The 21,357-nt window shown below is 33.6% G+C and overlaps 3 protein-coding genes across 5 annotated transcripts; 1 reads left to right on the top strand and 2 right to left on the bottom strand.

Annotated features, from left to right (window-relative positions):
* Positions 1-429: 429 nt before the first annotated feature.
* CXIP4 (CAX interacting protein 4) lies at positions 430-3,248 on the bottom strand. Its single transcript, XM_028081300.2, has 2 exons — positions 3,109-3,248; positions 430-1,584 (listed from the first exon to the last, which is right to left on the bottom strand). The coding sequence occupies exon 2, from the start codon at positions 1,555-1,557 to the stop codon at positions 595-597; it is 963 nt and encodes a 320-aa protein (XP_027937101.2). The 5' UTR covers positions 1,558-1,584; positions 3,109-3,248; the 3' UTR covers positions 430-594.
* Positions 3,249-5,846: 2,598 nt separating this feature from the next.
* LOC114190936 (lysine-specific demethylase JMJ26-like) lies at positions 5,847-13,541 on the bottom strand. 3 transcript variants are annotated; one of them, XM_028080019.2, is made up of 14 exons: positions 13,389-13,541; positions 12,171-12,970; positions 11,936-12,048; positions 11,376-11,475; positions 11,156-11,294; positions 10,752-10,815; positions 9,959-10,670; positions 8,852-9,181; positions 8,095-8,394; positions 7,702-7,774; positions 7,530-7,615; positions 6,740-6,859; positions 6,449-6,507; positions 5,847-6,153 (listed from the first exon to the last, which is right to left on the bottom strand). In XM_028080019.2, exons 2-14 carry the CDS (start codon positions 12,741-12,743, stop codon positions 6,102-6,104), a joined length of 2,721 nt encoding a protein of 906 aa, XP_027935820.2. In that variant the 5' UTR covers positions 12,744-12,970; positions 13,389-13,541; the 3' UTR covers positions 5,847-6,101. The 3 variants fall into 3 exon arrangements, with proteins under 3 accessions (XP_027935820.2, XP_027935819.2, XP_085532226.1); XM_028080018.2 differs by lacking the exon at positions 13,389-13,541 and having other exon boundaries at positions 12,171-13,160; XM_085676100.1 differs by lacking the exons at positions 5,847-6,153; positions 6,449-6,507; positions 6,740-6,859; positions 13,389-13,541 and having other exon boundaries at positions 7,521-7,615; positions 12,171-13,163.
* Positions 13,542-18,364: 4,823 nt separating this feature from the next.
* LOC114191773 (F-box/RNI-like superfamily protein) lies at positions 18,365-20,982 on the top strand. The gene is made up of 4 exons (XM_028081154.2): positions 18,365-18,607; positions 18,687-18,892; positions 18,965-19,058; positions 19,361-20,982. The coding sequence occupies exons 1-4, from the start codon at positions 18,422-18,424 to the stop codon at positions 20,804-20,806; spliced, it is 1,932 nt and encodes a 643-aa protein (XP_027936955.1). The 5' UTR covers positions 18,365-18,421; the 3' UTR covers positions 20,807-20,982.
* The last annotated feature ends 375 nt before the right edge of the window (positions 20,983-21,357 follow it).

Raw genomic sequence — 21,357 nt, 5'->3', positions numbered from 1 at the left:
ATATCCATATCTATCTCACACACACTTTTATTTTTGCGATTTTTTTTATATTATCGTTTTCGTATGTTTCATTTCTTTTTTCAAATAATTATATAGCATTGAGCTATAAGGATCTCTGACAGTTAACAGGCAAGGAATATAATTCTAATACGAAAAAAAGAGAAGTTATCTCATAACATCAAATGATTTATATGAAGTAAAATTTAAAATAAGTGAAGTAAGTTTTTTCACTGATATTTTAATTTCAATAAGTTTCAAAGAAATTAGATAAAGTAAAACTTGTTTCTGCTAGGCTAAACCATATATCAACTCTATCTGTTCTTGGTTAAATCGAAATTTGTTGTTCCTTGAACCTTCCCTTATATATCAAATTCTTTCGGCTAAGGCCTTTTTGACAGGATATAAATAAAATAACACCATATACTACAATTCCTGCAAAACAGTCAAGCATGTATTTAATCTTACACAAGCAATAGTCGAAGTAACTGAACGTCCAAACTCTGAAAGTCAAGCACAAGGTCCAATAAACCATACAGATGTATTACACGTGAATTTTAGAACCATCAAGGGGAATAAAATCGACTACCACAATGATCATTCATCATCCCCATGGTGACGGCTCCTTCTCTTTTCTGATTTGTTGACACGCCTCCCCTTCCTCGAATCATCATGACCACTTGAATCAGTTTCAGAAGATGATGAGGCTCTTTTGTTCTTTCGTTTGTGCCTTACAATGGAATCTTCAGATGAATCAGAATCTGATAGATGGCTTCTCCTTCTTCTCTTCTCCTTCCTACTCTTCCTTCGCCTGCGTCTATACTCATCATCTTCATCTGATGACTTCTCCCTCTTCCTCCTTTGTTCCCTTCTTCTCTTCCTCCTCCTTCTCCTCCTCTCTTCATCTGAATCATCTGAATCACTAACTTTTCTCTTAGAACTCCTCTTCTTTGATCTACCTCTCTTTCTCCTCTTGTCAGAATCTTTGTCCGATCCATCATCATCTGAATCCCCCTTCTTGCCGGAAGAACTTCTCTTCCCACTAATTTTCTTCCCAGACCTTTCGGCGATAATTCTCTCAATCTCTGAATCAATCTCAGAATCTGAACTATCACTGTCCTCCTCCTCTTCTGAGCTCTCAACATTACTTCTCCTATCCACTTTCTCAACCTTCAACTTTTTATCCAGTCCAACCAACCCCACAGGCTGCATTGCATCAGGATCCTTCTCTTCATTGTCATCCTTGATTTTCACATAGTTCTTGCACTGAAACTTGAGGTGCCCAACACGGCCACATTTCTTGCAGGCCCCACGAGATACATCCACATCAGCATTTGTTATCTTAGCAAGCTGTAGAAGACCTTGAAAGCTAGCATATGCATTCTCAGCATCAGGTTCTGCATTAGGCAGATTTTGTGAAGAATCCTTCTTGTCTTCCTTGTTGGGTGCATAAGGGTCATAGCCAATGGCACTCTGCCATATGCCATGGGTTTGAAGAGCTGCACTGCTGTGAACCCTATTGTTCGCAGGCATACGAACCCTTCCTGCTGTAGCAGGCATCTTGATGTTTCAATTTCAATCTTTCTCCTGAGAAGAGAAAAGAACAACTTCATTGTCAGAAACAGATTAAGGGGGAGGGGGAAAGGTTTTTTCTTTCCGAAGGAAGGTCCATGACCTAGCAGATGGGCAGATGGTGAGTCTTTTTCTGTTTTAATGTGTCAAGATCCCTTATTTAACATAAAACAACATATATAGCCCTTTCAAGAACAATGAATGCTAACACAGGTAAAAAAAAAAGACAGATTACATTTCTAATGCATTTATCTTATATCCCTATAATCAGAGTTACACTGGATCACCACATATATTATATTAACCAGTTATTATATAACAATTGTTCTTTTATCCAAATTCAAGATATCACACACTCTACAATTCTTCCATGATAGTAACTATAAAAGGACCAGCTCACTGTGGTCCATAATCTGAAATAGACTGCAACGTGCAAACATGCATAGTACAAAGAATGAATTCTTATTCACATAGAGAGGTTCAGCCATCACAGTGATGCTCAGTTACTTGTCCCCAATAGGATAAATGCTCTAAAAGGCAAGGACCACAGCCACTTATGAGCATTACCAAACTATAAAACAACAATCAATACAATAACCTTGACAAAAGACTCCACATAAAATTAGCCATATCTACCACTGGGAGAACCATGGGGTGTGATATCTGTGTCCTAAACACACCGTTGTTGCAAATATTGTTGTTGCAAATATTGTTGCTGAAGGTTAAACCTAACCCTTCACCCAGACAGGATATGACGGTTCAGGTCAGAAAAACCCATGAATTGGTCGGTTCTAATTTTTTTAAACCAAACCCAGCTCTAAATTTTTCACACTATACATCCTTTGATTGAATATAGAACATGCAAATTTCATATCCACATACCAGATAAAGCAAACATCTTAAAACACCCAAATCTCAACAATTTGTACAGGCTTCAAATCTCAATGGACCTAAGCAAAACCTATCAATTCATGACGCAGAAAGCAGGGAAATATTGGGTTAGACATTTCAGCGAACAACACATGCTCAACCAAAGATCCAAATCAACTAGACAAAAACCATCATACACAAAAAATACAGATCCCTTCCTCACCCGCAAAAGAAAAGAATATAGAAACATTTCCACGCATACATTCATTCATTGGCTTAGCACAAGTGATCTATATAACTTCAGAATTTTCATCAAACACATAGCATCTCATAAAAAACAAAAAAAAAAAAAACATACAATTCCCAAAGTCCGGCCCTATTCATCAATCCATGTGCACATATAAAAGATTTCAACAAAAATCAGAAAATAAGCTGGCATGGAACATGGAATAGTGAAAGAGCGCACCGTCACATATTTTAACATCAAATCAACACCAATAAAGAATATAAAATATAACAAATGATACAGAAAATATGCAGAACAAGAGAGAAAAAACATCTTCAACTAAAACAAGATGTTCAGGGTATTCAGCGAACACCAAATCCAAATAGCATATGAAGAAGCTATCAAAGAGATGATAAATAAACAGAAAAGAATTGCATGCTTACCGGGAATTATTAGGTGGGCAAAGAGATCACGGAGAACGCGCAATGACTGGATAAGAAAAGGAATAGGAATTAAATTGTTGCGAGATAGGGTTTGTGAGAGAAAGAAATTAGGACTTTTTTTTCCAAGATGAATCCGTTAAATAGTATAGAAAAGGAAGGTTCAGCGAGATTTATAAAAGTACGATATAAATAAATAAATAAATAAATAAAGAAAAAATAATAATTTGATCAAATAGGTTCGGTATAATACTTTAATGTTTTCAAATTTTTTATGATAAGATTTTTTTCTAGTACGTCTAATTATCTTTTATAGATTTATTTTTTCAATATTTTTAAGATTATTACTATTAGGTTTTTTCCCTGATATAATATTAATTTACTTTTTTTTTGCATTGTTTATATTTTATCGATGTTGTTTACCGTGGTTATTACCGTTATCTTATCTACTTTGATATTTGCTTGAAGATGATAATAATATTAAACTAATCAACTGAAATTTACATTATAAATTTACACTTTCGCTATTATTTTAAAAAATGTATATGATATATCTTACGATTTATTGAAAATTTTATTTAACTAATCTTTTCTATTAAATATAAATGGAATTTTAAGATTATCTCAAGACATAACATCCTTATTGCGTCAGTTTTTGTTGTTATATTAACTTAGGATTGTTCTTATTTTATGTCTTCATTATTAATGTAAAAGACATTTTTAATATTGTAATATTAACATGTATAAATGTTAGATTTGTATAAATATTAATTATTATTATTATTATTCAAATAAAAATGTGCATTATAAAAATGAATATATATAAAATTGTTTTGACATTTTATTTATTATCACAGTAGCTGTTATTCATATCTTAATTAATCTATTATCTAAATATAATTTTTGAAGTTTTAATATTTCCATCGTTAATATAAAGCATTTTTCTTTTAATTAATTTTATAATTTTTTTAAATTTGTTACTAAAATTTATTGGACAAATAAATTATAAGACTAATGAAAAAACTTCAAGCTTCAAATAAAAAATAATGAGAAATCCACTCATGATGTGACTTCTTTCATCATGGTGTGTGATTTTTTAAGACTTTAGAAACACCATAATAGCTAGAAATGAAGATTAATCATAGTTTTGGTGGCTTCTTGAGTTCTCTGCAAAAAAACTCAATGCAAGTTTGTTTCAAAACAAGCACAGGATATCATGGCAAATTCAAATAATACATTGTTACTTTTGAATATTCTTCAAGCTGGTATTAGACCTCTTTTACAAAGAACTTGTCATAGCATCATAAGCTCAATTTTAAACCATATAAGAATCCAGACATGAAGTAACATAGGTAATAAAATGATATCAGAATTTTCTAATACTTCATCAAGAATAATATCAACTTCATCTTCAAGAGCCTCAATTTCTTCGACAGCATAAAGATCCATACATTAAGTAACAGAGATAATAAAATGATAATATTCAAATAATTTATCAAGAACAACATCAGTGTGATCTTCAGCAGAAACAGGAGTACCGGTGGTAGCATGTGTATCAACTGTCAACTTAATTCAAAAGGATATATATATATATATATATATATATATATATATATATATATATATAATACAACAATCTTTCTATGGAATTCTTATAGTTCTTAAAGTTAGAATACAATAAAATGATCACATTCTTCAAATAATTCACCAAGAATAGCATCGATGTGATGTTCAATAGAAATGAGAACACCTGTACCAGCAAACGTATCAACTGTCATCTTAATATCAAAAGGATACGTAGTAATACAATAATCATTCTTTGGTATCCTAACTTTATCTGAGAAGCATAGTGTGCACAACTTTGTCCAGATGTGAAGAGTTAAAAATCACCATTTTGCCGTTTATGATGAAAACAAGGCAGTGTTAATATTGTTGGCTTGAGCATCTTCAGAGTTCTTGTACTTTGGTGAAACGTGTGAACCATCCAAAAACTAAGAGTTTGAGACCACAAATTGTAACGAAGAAATTATTATTATTGCCAAATGAGGAGACGAGGAAATTGTCATCACCAAGATTGAAATCGATGGAGGTTGAGAAATGATGAGCAACAAAAGACGAAGAAAAAAATTAAAAGTTTAGCATTGCAGATGAAGAAGTCATTGAAGAGAACAGTTCTTGGTACTGTGTAAGGTATCAGAGAAGATTGAAAAACATCATCACAAAACTATATCATTACCCAACAAACAAAGGATACATATAAACACCGAAGAGAACAAGAGAAAACCGACTTAACACATCTAACAGAGCTCGTTGTGTTGCATCCTTACTCTGCATTGATGCACAAAGGAGAGAATACGTATGCAAAGAGGCATTAGTTTATTCTGAACCTTAATTCTTTGTTTTTTTAATTGAAGTTGAATGTAGAAAATGTATAAGTGCCCTATTACTTGAAAACAAAAACAAAAAAATATCGTACTATGTAAATAATCAATCCAACATTATCTTTAAACAGCTTTAGATTCAAAGTACATTTTGTGTCTCTTCAAACCCTATTCTAACATAATGCAAAAAGGAACACTTAGAATAGGTGATTCATTCTGCACCTCGGATGGTCTGTGTTACAAAATGAGAAAAAATAAGCATACGTTACAATACAAGTGATGTTATTTGTATTTCAATACAAGTGTTTCAAAAAAAAAATCTAGAACATCGGAAAAGTCTAATATGAATGTTACAGTAGATTTAGTAAAATCTAACATAATACTTATATTACCTCTGGTTGCATTCTTCAGAATACAATTAAATGGCATTTAAGAGTTGGTAATCGGAAACATGAACATCTAAAAAAGACACAAGCTAAATGTGAAAGCTAGGTTTACAAGACGTATAATGTTAACCAAAAAGGGAGCCAAAAAAAAAAACCCTTCCCAGGTGTGGTTGAAACAACAAAATACGAAACCGTTCTTACAGTCACGAATGAGCTAATGACCCAAAATTTATTCTTCCACCTCTTCCTCTTTGTCTGTTAAGGGAATATTTACTTCCATCCTGTAAATTGAATGGTAATAATCAATTTGAAGAATGATAATTGAATCAAGAGCCTAAAAAACATAATCAGCATGAGAACAGTACAGTAATAATCAATTTGAAGAATGGTAATAGAATCAAGAGCATAAAAAAGAGCACAGTACAGTAATAATCAATTTGAAGAATGATTGTTAAATCAAGAGCCTAAAAAACATAATCTGAATGGCATAGTACGCAAGAAATAATCTAACAATGTACTCAGCAAATGCAAGTATACAGTCCATTTCAAAGGGTCTGAAGTTTGGAATTTGCTAACCTTGCTTTCTCCAATTTTGTTATCACATCTTGCATAGCATATATTGTCATCTTTTTCACCTGTTACAAAAGCAGTAATCAAGGAGAAAGGTAACTTCAATTTACAGCACAAAGCTGTTGGCATGACAATTTAAATACTTTTGTTTGCTTGCCAAGTTTATTTCTTGATGCATTTGAATAAAATAATTATAGAACTAATCATATTTGCCAGGTATGTTTTTGGATCTGAGAAGTTATTAATATGAAAAGAAATAAATGGCAGAAACAAATCAACAAAAATAGTTTGACATACCTCCAATTTATCCTCAGCAGACCCATGGCTTATGGGAAGTGTACGAAATTCCTCTGTTAAACGAAAACACTCCCCAACATTTTCAGGAGAAACAAAATCCAATGCAACCTTAATACATGACTGCAAAAGAAAGACATATTATCATGCGTTTACAGAGAACATTTAAATAAAACTTATGAACCACAAAAAGCAACCAAACTTTGATGTATCAACAGTTTCACTTCCTTCACAGACTTGCTTGCTTTGCCAATCATGGACATGGGATTAATTTAAGGTAGTTAGTAAACACTAAAAATAATCAACGAAACAATGAAATAATTTTATTAATATCAATCACATCAATAACAGTCTCAACTCTCTTATTCGTAACAATTAATTTCTCTAAAATAAAGAAACAAAATATGTCAAAACAAATAGGAAAACTCTAAAGGTATTTCATCTCGATTCTCAATCAATATGAAGATATATTTGTATACCAATTAACTACTATTTACAACACTTCCACTAAAATTGGTAAATGAATGCCATTCATACCCTACTTGGCCAGAAGATCTTGAAATATGTCCAGAAACACACTCCGGTGAAAACGTAAATTATCTTATGTCCTAAAGGAACATGAGTTGTAACCACAAAATCTCTATATAGACTATCTTTGATTATGTGACTGTTAATTTCAAGATGTTTGATTATGACATGTTGTAATAGATTATGGACAATGATCATAGCTAACTTACTAAAACCTGCCTTGATGTTCATAGCAAAACAAAATTACCCTGTATGTTCATTTTACCTTCAGATTTCTGACTTGGTGAGGACAGCCAGCTGGAATGAAAACAGCATCTCCAAGCTTCTGAACGAATGTCCAGGGCTCAATTCCTACAAGAAGATACATAACTGTGAATTTGTAGAGGCACAATTCAGACTTCTACACCAAATCAAAATACGAAAATTGGGTTACTAACCATACTCTTCCTTAAGCTTCCTCTTATGCTCCACGGTCAAATAGAATGTCTGGTCATGGATGGGGTGAATAACCTTCATTACCGGAGGATATGACCCGTTCAAGAAAAAATAAAGTCTAATGAGTAAGTGCAGTAACCACAGGTGATGCATTATCAATATACAACAGGTATTGTCCGCCACATACTTTAAAATAATTATTCACAACCATCATTCACCAAATCCATAATTACATGTATATAATGAAAAATTTATTACAAGAAAATGAGGGAAAGGGAGAATCCAACAAGGGTGAAATCCTCCAAATGTTACAAATATAAACACTAATTCTATTTGTTATGAACCAAGATTCACAAATGACTCAGGCTGAAAAATAATACCCAATATTGATTTACCTGCTCCAAAGGACGGCAATGGATATGCCTAAACTCTCTAAAATGCTTCCACAGATACTCCTGCAATTTAGGTACATCCTGCCTCCGAAAAATATCCCACAGAGCACCTTCTGAGCCATCCCCTGCAAACGACAAATCACTTTCTGGCATCGTTTTTACTTTGTCAACATTAGTTTCTCTATCGTGATCACTATGCAGCTCCCTCTTGTCTTGCTCAAAGTGCTTTTGTTTCAACTTCTCAATGGCACTAAGATGCCCGGGTTCCAATTTGACTTCAGCAATATGAGTCAACACATTTACCTAGAACAGTCAAGTTATTAAAAGGGAAAAAAAATACTTTAATTTCACCATTAATTCGTATAGAATATACAGCAATTAAAACAAAACACAGACAAATACATTTGATGAGGAAACGTTAATGTACACATAATTTATAGCATATATATCTGATCCAAATGCACATATTATATGAAATTCTTTCAAATACAAAAATATACAGATTAACTATGGATGAAGACAAGGCACAGAGCAGAAAATTCATGATGTGAATTGAAACAACAATCTGCTTACTCTGCTCATAAGAACCCAACAAGATAAATAATGCATTATGAAATACAACAATGAATACAACCTACAAACTATGCACTTTCAAACATGAAACACTATTGGGAAAAAAAACACCCTTAAATCTTCAAATTATTTAGAATAAATCCTTGAAAATAAAAGATCAGGAAGGAGAAAAGAAAATAGAACATACTGCATCGGACATATCACAGTGGAGCTTAGTCACTGAGTCACCACGTCCAAACTCCTCAGGAAATCCATAAGCAATATATGTCTTTGGCCCCATGTCTGGCTTTAGACACTCCTTAGGTAATTTAACAGCTAAGTTAAGACAGCCACCAAGAGGATCAGTATATTCCTTGAATGGTAAGGACGATATAAACTCAGCACAATGTCTAGGCAAGCGTTCCTCAAATAAATTAGAAGGTGGCCAATCTTTTAACTTCAATATCCGAGGCCAATTAAGCCAATCCCCAAAAGCTTTCGTATACCCAATAAAGAATTGGTGGATGTTAATTTCTACCTGGATTTAACCAACAACTCATAAAAATGAAGAAATCAGCAGTGACAGAGTATCAAAAACGTCAAGTAAAAGCACTAAAGAATTGCAGAATTGGTAAAATAAAGCAGACGCCACTTACTCTAGTCTGATTACAAAATTTGAAAAGAGCAAGAAAATTAAAATGCACATTACACAACATCGACTAGATCCTGTGGCAAGGGAGCAGAAGCAGCAAATCATAATAACAAAACATGGTGCAAAGGCAACAGGAAAGGGTGGTTTGTTTGGAAAAGAAAATAAACATAGGGGCAGGGACTAAATTAAAGCAAGCAACAAGTATGTGATATATTAACTAAACTCTCAAAAATGAACTTTAAGTTACCACCCTAATGTGTGTTCTAATGACCCACACTCAACCTTGGACTGGCGTATCCTTATGACCCGGACAACAAAACATCAACAATCCGTTTCTTTTAGTGGAACTATCCACCAAAATATCGTAATTTTTAGGTATTTTAAAAAATATTTTTTGAACATTCAGCTCAGACAAGTTCTTGGAAGTCAGGAATTGACAATACTAAATGCACTGAAACTACACAAAACCAAGAAAAGGGTGAAGTTACCAAATTCAAGAAATTTAACATATATTTGCCATAATTAAATTAGCCTCTACCAACCATTTGAAGCATAGTGGCTCCAGGTAAAAACCAATATTAAACAATTTAAACGTAAAGCTTCATGGGAGTGAATAACAAATTTTGAGAAAAAAATCACTCTGGTGAACAAAGTTAAACAAACCTCGCAGAAATCTAAGCAATCAATTGCCTTTACATCTAAATGTTGTTCATGTTTGGTATTAGTCATCTGACGGAATGCACGCCACATGACAAGTGGTTCCCAGCTTAAACCAGATGTACAATCAATCACATGGCCAACAATGACAGGCTCTCCCTTTTCCCAATGCCACTGAAAATGCCCTAAATCCTCATCCTGTAGTTGTACAGCCTTAGGACAGTACAAATAGTTGTCACTAGAATCTGCACGGGAAGCAGCCTTCCTCATATCATAATTTGCGTTTCTATCAGGCCTTGAACACAAACAGATTTTGTCAGGGGTCCCATGCTTGAATGTTTGTGCCAGTCCATTTGCTTTACACAATAAATCAGTTATAAAATGTTGACCTAATACACTTCTCAGTTCAAGAAAACCATGGCAACATTTATCACTGGCTTTTGGACAAGGAATGCTACCATTACTTTCTGCATGCCATCCAGCTCTTGACCATTCACGAATTAGAGGCTTAGCAGCATCATTTAATTCAGTTTGGTTTACTGTTTCCTCTCCACCATGCAAGTACTCACGACCTCTGAATGAAAACTCCAACATAATTGGATCTGCACCCCCTACAAGCTGACCACTACGAAGTTCACGGCAACAGATGAGACAAAGATCAAAAGAGCATTCTGTACAGCTTCTATGGTAATCAAATATGGAGGTTTTGCAGTTGTCACTGCAAGAGAGTGTTAAGTTAATAAATAAAGATACAAGGATAACTGGAAAAAAGAAAATAAGATGAGAGAAAGATACCAACCAATATACACGTTCATCCTTACAATAATCCGCGTGCACTACTTTAAGCTCTGAGACTGAGATTCCTATAGTGCACATCCAAATAGCAAATTATATAATGCAAATATATGGAATTTGTACTAAACTCTGACTAGAACATAAGATGAAAGGCAAACTTAAAGCTTATCAATTATTATAAAATATAAAACAGATAATTATTTCTCGTTTGCAAGTCAGAATTTATTGCAAAGAGATGCGTGGCTTCATGACATACAACAAAATTGGCTTAGTTGTGAGTATCATAATGTGTTGGGACAAATATGCAAGATCAAATATTGTCTTCTTCAGCATCAAATTCATTTGTTTGGTGAGAAACGTTGATTCACATATTAGTAACCAAAATCAACACTTGTAATGGAAAAATACCCTGTATCTTAGCTTCTGTCTCGTTCTCAATCATTTGTTCTTCATCCAACAATCTTAAATACGGAAGAAGTACTTGCAGCAAACACGTAGAGACCTCAACCTTCTCATTTTCATTGGTACTTGTTTTATTCTTCATTTCCTACAGAAAACGAAATGACAACATTTTAAATGCTGAACTCAGAAAATCACAAGACAGTTACTTGAAGGGGGAAGACCTAACTTTAATAAGTACATCGGATCGCAAGCATGCTTTGCAGTTGCAATTACCACGGCACACGGGACATGCCTCTGCAATGTAATCCTCTTTCAAATGAGGATACCTAAAGACACAGAAAACACTTCAAGGATTAACAGTTGGTCAAGTTGTCATCATTCAAAACCAAAACTACCAAATATTGCAATATCTAATCCAGGAATTGATCTGGGAATTGTTTCTAGCCATTAAGACATTTCCTCGAAACATAGGAAAGGGAAGCATATTAGACATAGAGTATGTAACTTCTAGAAATTTCGCATAGAAATCATTAACCACATGGATAAAAAACTGGACATGTCATTTATACATGGGCTTGTCACTTTAAGTCTTTCAGATAATCTGTATAAATATTACAGCACAAAGAACATGTCAGTAACACTTACTTGGTAGCTGGCAATGCAGTGATGACGCAGAAATAAACCTCGTATTGATCTTACCCAACCAAACAAGGCATGCTATACAATATAATGACATTACAATTTAAATAGAAAGAAAAAAAAAATCAAAGTGAGAAGAAGTTATACCAATTTAGAATACAGGGTATGCAAAATCTTTTCCTCTTGCATTTTGAGCACCTCACAACCCTGCCTTTATCATTTCTCTGGCATTGATGGCACATTAAGGATTGTTCAACAGACTGTTTATTGTCAAAACAGAAACACCATCTCAAATGTGAGCTAAATCACTTTCGTATGAAAAGCTAAACCCAAACAGATATACATACTTTTTATTGAATAAATAAATAATAAATCACTTCACCTTCTTATCCCTCTTACTCTTTTCCGGCTTCACAGCTTCTATTTTTACTTTACGAGTTCTAAGATTATGTTGTTTCCCATTGCCACTTCCACTTCCCGAAAGAACGACAGACATTTCAAACTCAGCATCCCCTTCCTTAACAACCTTTCTTTTCCTCCCAGGTCTCTTAACATGAACCCCACCATTACCTCCATCTCTCACGCCTTCTTGAAGAGAAGAAGAACCACCAACCCCATCCCTTTCACCGTGGCTAACATCTCCATCACCATTCTTCTCCAACAAACTGCCATCTGAAATCTTACTGTCCATGTCTTCATTTTCTTTTTTAATCCTTCTGCCGCGCTTCTTTTCCGCACCTTGAACAGAAGAACATCCTACCCTGCTATTTTCACCATTTTTCTCCAATAAATTTTCCCCCAACAACTTCATTTCCATCTCATACTTTTCCTGTTTACTCTTTCTGCCTCGCTTCTTTTTAACACCTTGAACCGAAGTAGAAACTTCAACTCCACCATTTTCACCACGGTTTTCGTCTCCAGCGCCGCCCTTCTCCAACGAACTCCCCTCTAACATCGTTTTCTCGCCCTCCTCCTTTTCACTTCTTCTGCCACCCTTTCCTTTCACACCTTCAGCAATAGAAGAAAACCTTACAGCCCCATCATCAATTGTTTCCGTAAAGTTTACTGCTTTACTCTGATCAGCTTCACACTCCCCATTGAAATCTAAAGATTGAGTATTTTGTTGGGTGGGGTTTGAATCTTCCGGAATGGTGACTGTATTATTACCTCGACGCCTTTTCCCTTTGCCCATGAAGTAAAAGGGTATCAATATTTTTTTTTTAGTGTATTGGCAAAATATAAATAACCAAGATCAAGAATCACTAATGACAGTGATAAAGATCGAACAAAAACGATTTGTGAACCCTAACTATTTTGACTCTCTGGATTCTATTTCAGTTCTGTTACACGCCCCAAAGGACCCGTACCTAGATTATTATCTTCTTACATGGAAAAGATAAATAAAAAAGGCAAAATGGGAGGGAGAGTTTTCAAATCCCGCGCCAAGATTAAATTTTTAGGGAATGCTTTCCAAATTTAATCGACTAATTAGTCAAGAAAATTAATTTCAATGGATACGCATTTAGTGTAACAGTTGGTTGAAAGTGGGAAACAGCGTAAGCGTAAAAAATCACACTTTGATGGGTCAAAGAAAAAGTACCAAAAGAACAAAAGAATTGCGAAAATCGATGCTTCTGTGGGAGATGTCTCTTCGCTCTCAGAGCGAAACTTGAGTCCGTATTTGAAACTATTAAGTGTGCGAGGAAAGTGTCGATCAAAGAGTAATTCAAAACTGTGGGCTTCAACTTCAACCAATGGGTTGGTAAACCTCAAAGATCTTGTTGGATCATATATAAGTCATGAGAAATTACGATTTGTTTTTAAATATTCTGTTTTCTTAAGTAACCTGTCAATAATTACACGTGAAAATTGATAATAATTGATTAATTGAAATCTTACAAAGTTTCTTTTAAATTACTTTCACTGTTTTCGATTTTTAAAAATATTTTATTTTAAATATTTAAGTATTTAAAATTTGTCTTTTATATGTTATATGGAGTGGTGTTAAATGTTTTACTATTTTTTAATAAATGCAAATAATTTAATATTTATGATTTATTTATTTGTTTTCTATTTAAGAAGTGTATATATTTTAATATTATTTAGTTTTAATCTTTTTATCTAAAAATATAAATAATTTAATATTTTAATTAATTTAATTATTTTTTCTAATTAAGATTTTAAATTTAAAGAATAAATTTTATTAAAACCTTAAGTATTTAAATGGTTTGAATGCTACAAAATACAAGTAATTGTTTCTATTGTTTATGATCTAATTTTCTTTTTTAAGATTCCTTGATGACAAGGATATAATCAGAATAACATTTGAGATTTTTTCCAACCTTTACTCATCACTTAATATCTTCTTTTATAAGTCTAATATTTATAATTATCTTCAAAATCTAAAATTCAATATATTGTATAAGAAAACCATCAACGTGATATATTTTGTTTAATTGAAATCACTATGTTCATTCACAAACACGTATTATTGACATCTAATTCATTCATATATTCTCATTTACACGTACATTTTATCTCAGTTTGTTTTCAAATACTATAATCTGTTACATACGTAAAAAACATTAAATCTCAACTATTTATAAACAAATGTGAAAAAGTTGACAATTTTGAATATTTAAAAGGGTTAAAATACTCCGTTGGTCCTCCTTTTGGTTCAGAAATCTCAAATTGGTCCTCGTATTTTAATGGGTCTCAATTTCGTCCTCGTTTTTGTAATTCAGTATTAAATCAGGGTAATCACTAACAGTGTTAAATTTTTTAACGTTAACTTGGTTTTCATTTTCTGACGTGGCGTTTATTATTTTTCAGAACGGCACAGTGACTGCATGGATTGAATTAAAAATAACATAGTGCTTGAAAAACCCTAAATGTAATTAGGAAATTAGGGATTGGATTGGGAAAATCAGTGTGAGGCGTGGATTGCGAACCCCATGTGCGTGGACGAAGGTGAAGTAGGACCACATTTTTCTTCAATTACATTTTCACTGCACCATGAAAAAAAAGTTGCAGCCAACAACTTCTTCACTTCCACCCTATCAAACGAAACAAAAAACCCCCAATTGCAAAATTAGGTTTTCCAAAATCAAAATACAAAAACAACATACACAAAAAACAGAACTAAATTCATTTCCATATCTCATATCTTGAACTTTGGGCATCTCCAAAATTTTCTCCCTTGTTCTTAGCAGTTCTCATGATTGCCTTCTCACCGCAATAGCAAAGAGGTGCGAAATCGAACTTCCTCCCCACACCCCCATGAGAAGAAATGGTAGAATTTGTGCAGGACAAGGACGAGCAAGAATGAGAGGGAGACATTACCGGTGCAGGATGAGCAAAACAGAGGAGACCATAAACCTTCCGCACCCTCTTTCAAATTCAAACACTTATCATCTCCCAATATTACCTTCTTAAAAGAGAAGACAACAATGGTTGTTTAAGGTGCTAACCACAACTCATTGACACGTAAGATTGAACATTACAGCCACATCATCACATATAAACGCTGTTTGCCAACAGTTAACGATTGTCCTGATTTAATACTGAATTACAAAAACGAGGACGAAATTGAGACCAATTAAAATACGAGGACCAATTTGAGATTTCTGAACCAAAACGAGGACCAATGGAGTATTTTAACCTATTTAAAAGTATTGAATGGGTATTTTTTCCAAAAGTTCTTGAATTGGTTTATTTACTTGCCAAGCGAAAAATCTCTTGAAGATTATATCAAAGCAATTCAACAATTTATCTCGATTTTTACTCTCTTATTAGCTAACAATATTACGTCATTTATCTTGATCTTTAAAAAACTGACTTACTCACTAAATAGAGCTATCAAATTTGGTTGTCTGGTCCGACTCGATCCGATCCACCACGGTTGGTCACTTAGTGAATCAATCCAATCCGTCTCATTTATTAGTGAACCGAAAAAATTCGAACTCGGTCCAACCCACCACGGGTAGGTGGGTTAAACGGATTGACTCACTAGCCCACTTAATTAAATAAAAATATAATTTTTTTTTCTTAAGTCATAAATTATATTTTAGATTAAAATTTAAATAAATATGAATACAATCTCAATATATTACAGAATAATGTTAAACTTCACTACAAGCCAAAATAAATAAATAAAAATACAATTATTGTCTAAGATTAAAGCATTATTGTGACTTATCCAACAATAATACTAGAAGAATGAAAAAAAAAATCAAGTCGACAGTGAGTGAGGGGTGCAAATTTATCTACTTGTTGAGTTGCAATTGATGTTGGTCCTTAAGTTGAGATGCAACGTCAATCTCCTTATTTGTAGTTGAAGCTAGGTTTTCATTCCACAATTGTGTTTAGTTAAAAAAAAGCCCAACATTGCAAAATCCAACATAATGTGTGTCACTATACCGGTTGGTGGACCAATCCGGTCCACTACGGGTTTAACCCGAATTCTTGGTGGACTGGGTCAAAAATTGACCTGTACTGAAATTTGTAAAAAAAATTTAACCCAATTTAGCCCGAATCCATAGTTAACCGGGTTGACTTACGGATTCTGACCCACTTTGACGGCTCTATCAATAAGTGAGAACAAATATCTCGGATCTACCAATTAATTTTATGTGGATATTTATACTTTTTTTTTTTTCATGCAACAAATTATAAATTTAATTCAAAATGACTTAAAACAAAATCAATTTTACTTAATTAATGTATTTTGGTTTATCAATACTCAAACAAATTATAAAGACACAATACATATTAAATGAAATCTATATATTCACGATGCAGTAGTTATTAAACCTTAAAAATTAATCAACACAAACATATTTTTTCAAACCAAACAAGGTAACTAAGTTACCTCACATTTAAGCTGTCTAACATAGTATATTATTAAAAAACAAACTAATTTTTCTTACTCGAATTAGATTTATTCGCTTAAGTTAAATTTCAATAATTATAAAGGATATTTATCTTTTACATATAAAATTTAAATAAATTATCTCATATCAATCTCATACAAGCACATATTCATCTTAATCTCGAATGAGTCACATGCAAGTTTTATTATTCATTTAGATGTAAAACTTTCAAAATTTACATAATTAAAAGAAAAAAATTCAACTTACTTGAATAAAATTTATTATCAAATATGATTGTTCCACTTAATGTCAGGTCGAGATCTCTATAATGCATTGCTGTGTTAAATAAAATACAAAATTATAAAATCTCACAGAGAAATAAAAAATAATCAAAGAAATAATAATATTTATTAAAATAAATCTCAAATGTTACATTTTAATAATACAATTTTTAATTCCCATTTACAATAGACATTTTTATTTATTTATTTTAAATTCCTACATTACTCACCTTTTTCTTTTATTTGTTCTGAAAGAATAATGAAGATTTCGATTATAAATTGTCAATTTTTTTTGGAATAAAACCTCAAATTCCGAAAAAACAATGATATTTTGACTATTAAATTTTGACAATTTTCTTTTATAATATGAAGTGTCTTTTTTAAGTGGTTTTGAAATATTAAGAATGAGAAAATAAAAAAGTGAAAAATCACTTAGAAAATGTCACATAAAATTGTAAGAAAAAGTTGTCAAAAATTTAATAGTAAAAAAAATCATTTTCCATTCTGAAAAATAAAAGTAAGAAGATGATAATTTGAATTAACACCTAAAAACACTTGAAGGAAATTGCTTGAATAGATATTTTAAAGGGGGGTTTATTCGGTTAATTTAGTCTTTGTATTGTATCATATATACACTATAAAAAATCTTATATTTCAATCACCATCTCTCTATGAGAGAATTTCATGATCTTAGGTTTTAATTTTTTAACCTAACATAAAATAAATATATATATATATATATAATTTATATTTTAATAACTTTTTATTCAGTTTTTGAAAGAAAAATATACTTTAAAGATTAAAATATTTTAAAGTGTAAGCGCGATAGGATCGCGTGATAGTGCCTATGTGTACACATTCTGTAAATATAAATGATAATATATTAATATGTGATAATAGTGTAATATTATCAAGTCAATATATAAAATAAATTTATATTATTAAAAATAAAGTAAAATGAATAGAGAAATTAATTGTTGATGAATAAAAAAAATAATATTATAGAAAATAAATAAAAATAACCATTAATTTTTAAAAAATTAATAAATAATTATATTATAAAAGATAAAATTGATATTATGAAATATAAACACAAAAGAGAAAATTCTATTTATACTCCTTATATATTTTTACAGATATCTCAAATTTCATATTAGTCTAATTTAATAAGACATCATACAAAATTCATATTTTTAACTCATGCAAAATTATCTAGAAGTGTTTGAATGTGAAGCCTTTTCATTGGTTAGAAGTGAAAAGAAAAATGCATAAACGATTTAATTTCATGTATTTTTACAGAGAAATAAATCATAAACTACTGCGATGAAAAAAAAAAAGAAAACTTCACCATATACCTATGTTATTTCCTCGGAATTAATAAGGAGGACGGTCTTTTTCATTTTATTTTTTAATTTATTTACTTAGCAATGTACGTTTAAGAATAATAGAGGATCCGAGGAAAGTGCGTGCGCGTGTGTGTGATGGAATCGAAGGAAGAAACCGCCGGCGCCGGCGAGGCCAGCCTGGAGGGGCTGCCGTCGGCACTGGTGGCGACCGTCATGACGAAGCTGGACATCGCCTCCATCTGCTCTCTCGCCTCCACCTCCTCCGCCTTCCGCTCCTGCGGCCGCCACATCCTCTCCTTCCTCCCCTCCTTCAACCTCCTCGTACCCTTCTCTCTCCTAACCTTCTTCTTTCTTATTTTTTGTTCCCAATTTCCCAAACTCATTCTCCTCTTTCTTCCAGGACACTGCTCCCTCCGGCGACATGCTCAGACCCTTGTTGCCGCCCAATCCCTACCTCACCACTCTCAAGCTCGATTGTTCCCGCCTCGACGACTCCGCCATCGCCTTCCTCCTCAAACCCTCCCTCCAAGACCTCTCTCTCCACAATTGCGCCGATTTCAGTGGCAGACTCTTGTCTGAGATCGGCAACCGCTGCAAAGATCTAAGGTTTCATCTCTCTCATGTCATGTCCCACATCGCTCGCTTTATACTATTCACTCATCTTTTCCCCCCCTTCAGGTCTCTCTACCTTGGCTCCGTCGCCGAGAAAAGAGGGAGGGCCATTCATATTTCCGATCTGGAGGAGTTGCTGAGCGGTTGCTCCCACTTGGAAGTAAGGCATGCCATTTAAAGTTGAAACCTTTAATTGGGGAAATAATTATACGATGCAGTTCCTTAGATGTTGTCTGATACAACCTTTTATTACATGATTACCGACAACAATTTATGTTGCAAAAATCTCTGGATTTGGGAAACTTGTCTGCTATATTGAATAACAATCTATTCTGCGGCATCTCTCATTTAGTTGGGTCTTAAAATTGTTCATAACTCAATCTTTGTAGTTGTCAATATTGCTGCGTGCTCGTTGATGGTTGGTTTAGTTGGGTCTAAAATGTAGTGTGGTTGTTTTGGTAGGCACTGATTCTGATGTTTGATGTCTCTCTCTTTCTCCGGCACAACTTTGCTCGAGTCTGGGCTTCTGCTTCTGAGAAAATTTCTTCTCTTGAGATTGGCTACATTTCTTCAGTTACCGTCACTGAACTGCTGAGCCCAAATCTGGGATCCCATCTCCCCTCAAATCCTGTTCAACCGTCCATACTTCCGAGCATTCAGAAACTGTGTCTTAATGTAGACTATATAACTGATGCTATGATCGGCACAATATCCAAAGGTCTAGTCTTTTTGACGCATTTGGATCTTCAAGATGCACCATTGATTGAACCAAGAGTTACGTTTGACCTAACCAATGCTGGTCTTCAACAAATTAATCAACTTGGGAGACTGAAACATCTTTCGCTGGTTCGAAGCCAGGAGTTTCTCATTACGTACTTTCGAAGAGTGAATGATCTGGGATTGCTTCTAATGGCAGACAAGTGTGCAAACATGGAAAGCATATGCCTTGGTGGCTTTTGTCGAGTCACAGACACCGGTTTCAAAACCATCCTGCATTCTTGCACTCGCTTGTACAAGCTTAAGGTCACTCATGGCACTCATTTAACTGATCTAGTTTTTCATGATATTTCTGCAACATCCCTTACTTTGACACATGTTAGCTTAAGACGGTGCAATCTGTTAACAAACCATGCTGTTTTGAGTTTGGCATCGAACAAGGAACTCAAAATTCTTGACCTGAGAGATTGCAGAAGCCTGGGGGATGAAGCTCTATTGGCCATTGGCACTTTGCCTAGACTGAAAATTTTACTATTAGATGGTTCTGATATAACTGATGCAGGACTTCTGCACTTAAGAGCATCTGTTATCAGTTCATTGTATGCATTGTCTCTTCGCGGATGCAAGAGACTAACAGATAAATGTATCACAGCTCTATTTAATGGCTGCTGCGTGCTGGAATTGCGAGAACTGGATCTATCTAATCTTCCAAACCTCTCTGATAATGGAGTTCTGCTGCTTGCAAAAAGTAGGATTCCCTTCTTTGAGCTCCGAATGCGACAGTGCCCTCTAGTTGGTGACACTGCAGTGATGGCATTAGCTTCAATGCTGATTGACGAGGCCAAACATGGAAGCAGTTTGCGATTGTTGGATCTTTATAACTGTGGTGGCATTACAGCGCTTGCATTTCGGTGGTTGAAGAAACCGTATTTTCCGAGGCTCAAATGGTTGGGAGTGACAGGAAATGTTAACAGAGACATGGTAGATGCTTTAGCCAGAAGCAGACCTTTCTTACATGTGGCATGCCATGGCGAGGAGCTTGGGGCTGATCCCTACGATACTTCAGATGGGTTATACACACATGATTATGATGACGTGGATGAATTTGAGCAATGGCTTCTTGAAGCAGATATTGACAGTGACTTTGAAGACATGGGTGATGCTGAAAATAACGATGAAATGGTTGCGTGACTTGTTTTTATACTGTTGTCGTGTGTCTTTGTGCGATGATGACTCTGTATGTATATCTGTTTGTTGTAACCTTGTTCTCTAGCTAGATGTTATTTGTCACAGGTTTTAGTACCAAAGACTTTTGTTGTATGATTCATGTAACTGTGTATGGATAATGTTAGTCACAGGTTTTGATATTTTGTACTATTATTATTATTATTACTTAGTATCACTCAATTATTCTATATAAGGCTTTTTTTTTCCTGCACCTCCTTTATTATAAGGAAGCTTGTTCTGGAAATAATATTAAAAATCATATTTTAGAAATGTGTTCCAAAAGTTACTTTTTCAAAAAATGCAATACCCATTTTGAAAATTATAAAGTGCAATTAGAAATTATGGTGGTGCAGGACGTAAAAACCGTAAATAATCCCTATAACTCATTACAGGCCTATTAGATTTTTAAAAACAATCAAGCCCAAATCCATCACTGGTTCTAAATGATAGACTTAATTAAAGTTGAAGTAACCGACGACTTTTCGTATTTTTAATGTTTAATTTTTATTAAGTGC

The sequence above is a fragment of the Vigna unguiculata genome, chromosome 7 (assembly GCF_037176805.1).
Source record: "Vigna unguiculata cultivar grain cowpea cultivar isolate G323 ecotype 2 chromosome 7, ASM3717680v1, whole genome shotgun sequence".
NCBI lineage: Eukaryota > Viridiplantae > Streptophyta > Magnoliopsida > Fabales > Fabaceae > Vigna > Vigna unguiculata.
Note: the sequence above shows the minus strand (reverse complement) of the source record. Positions and strands in the feature narration are given on the sequence as shown.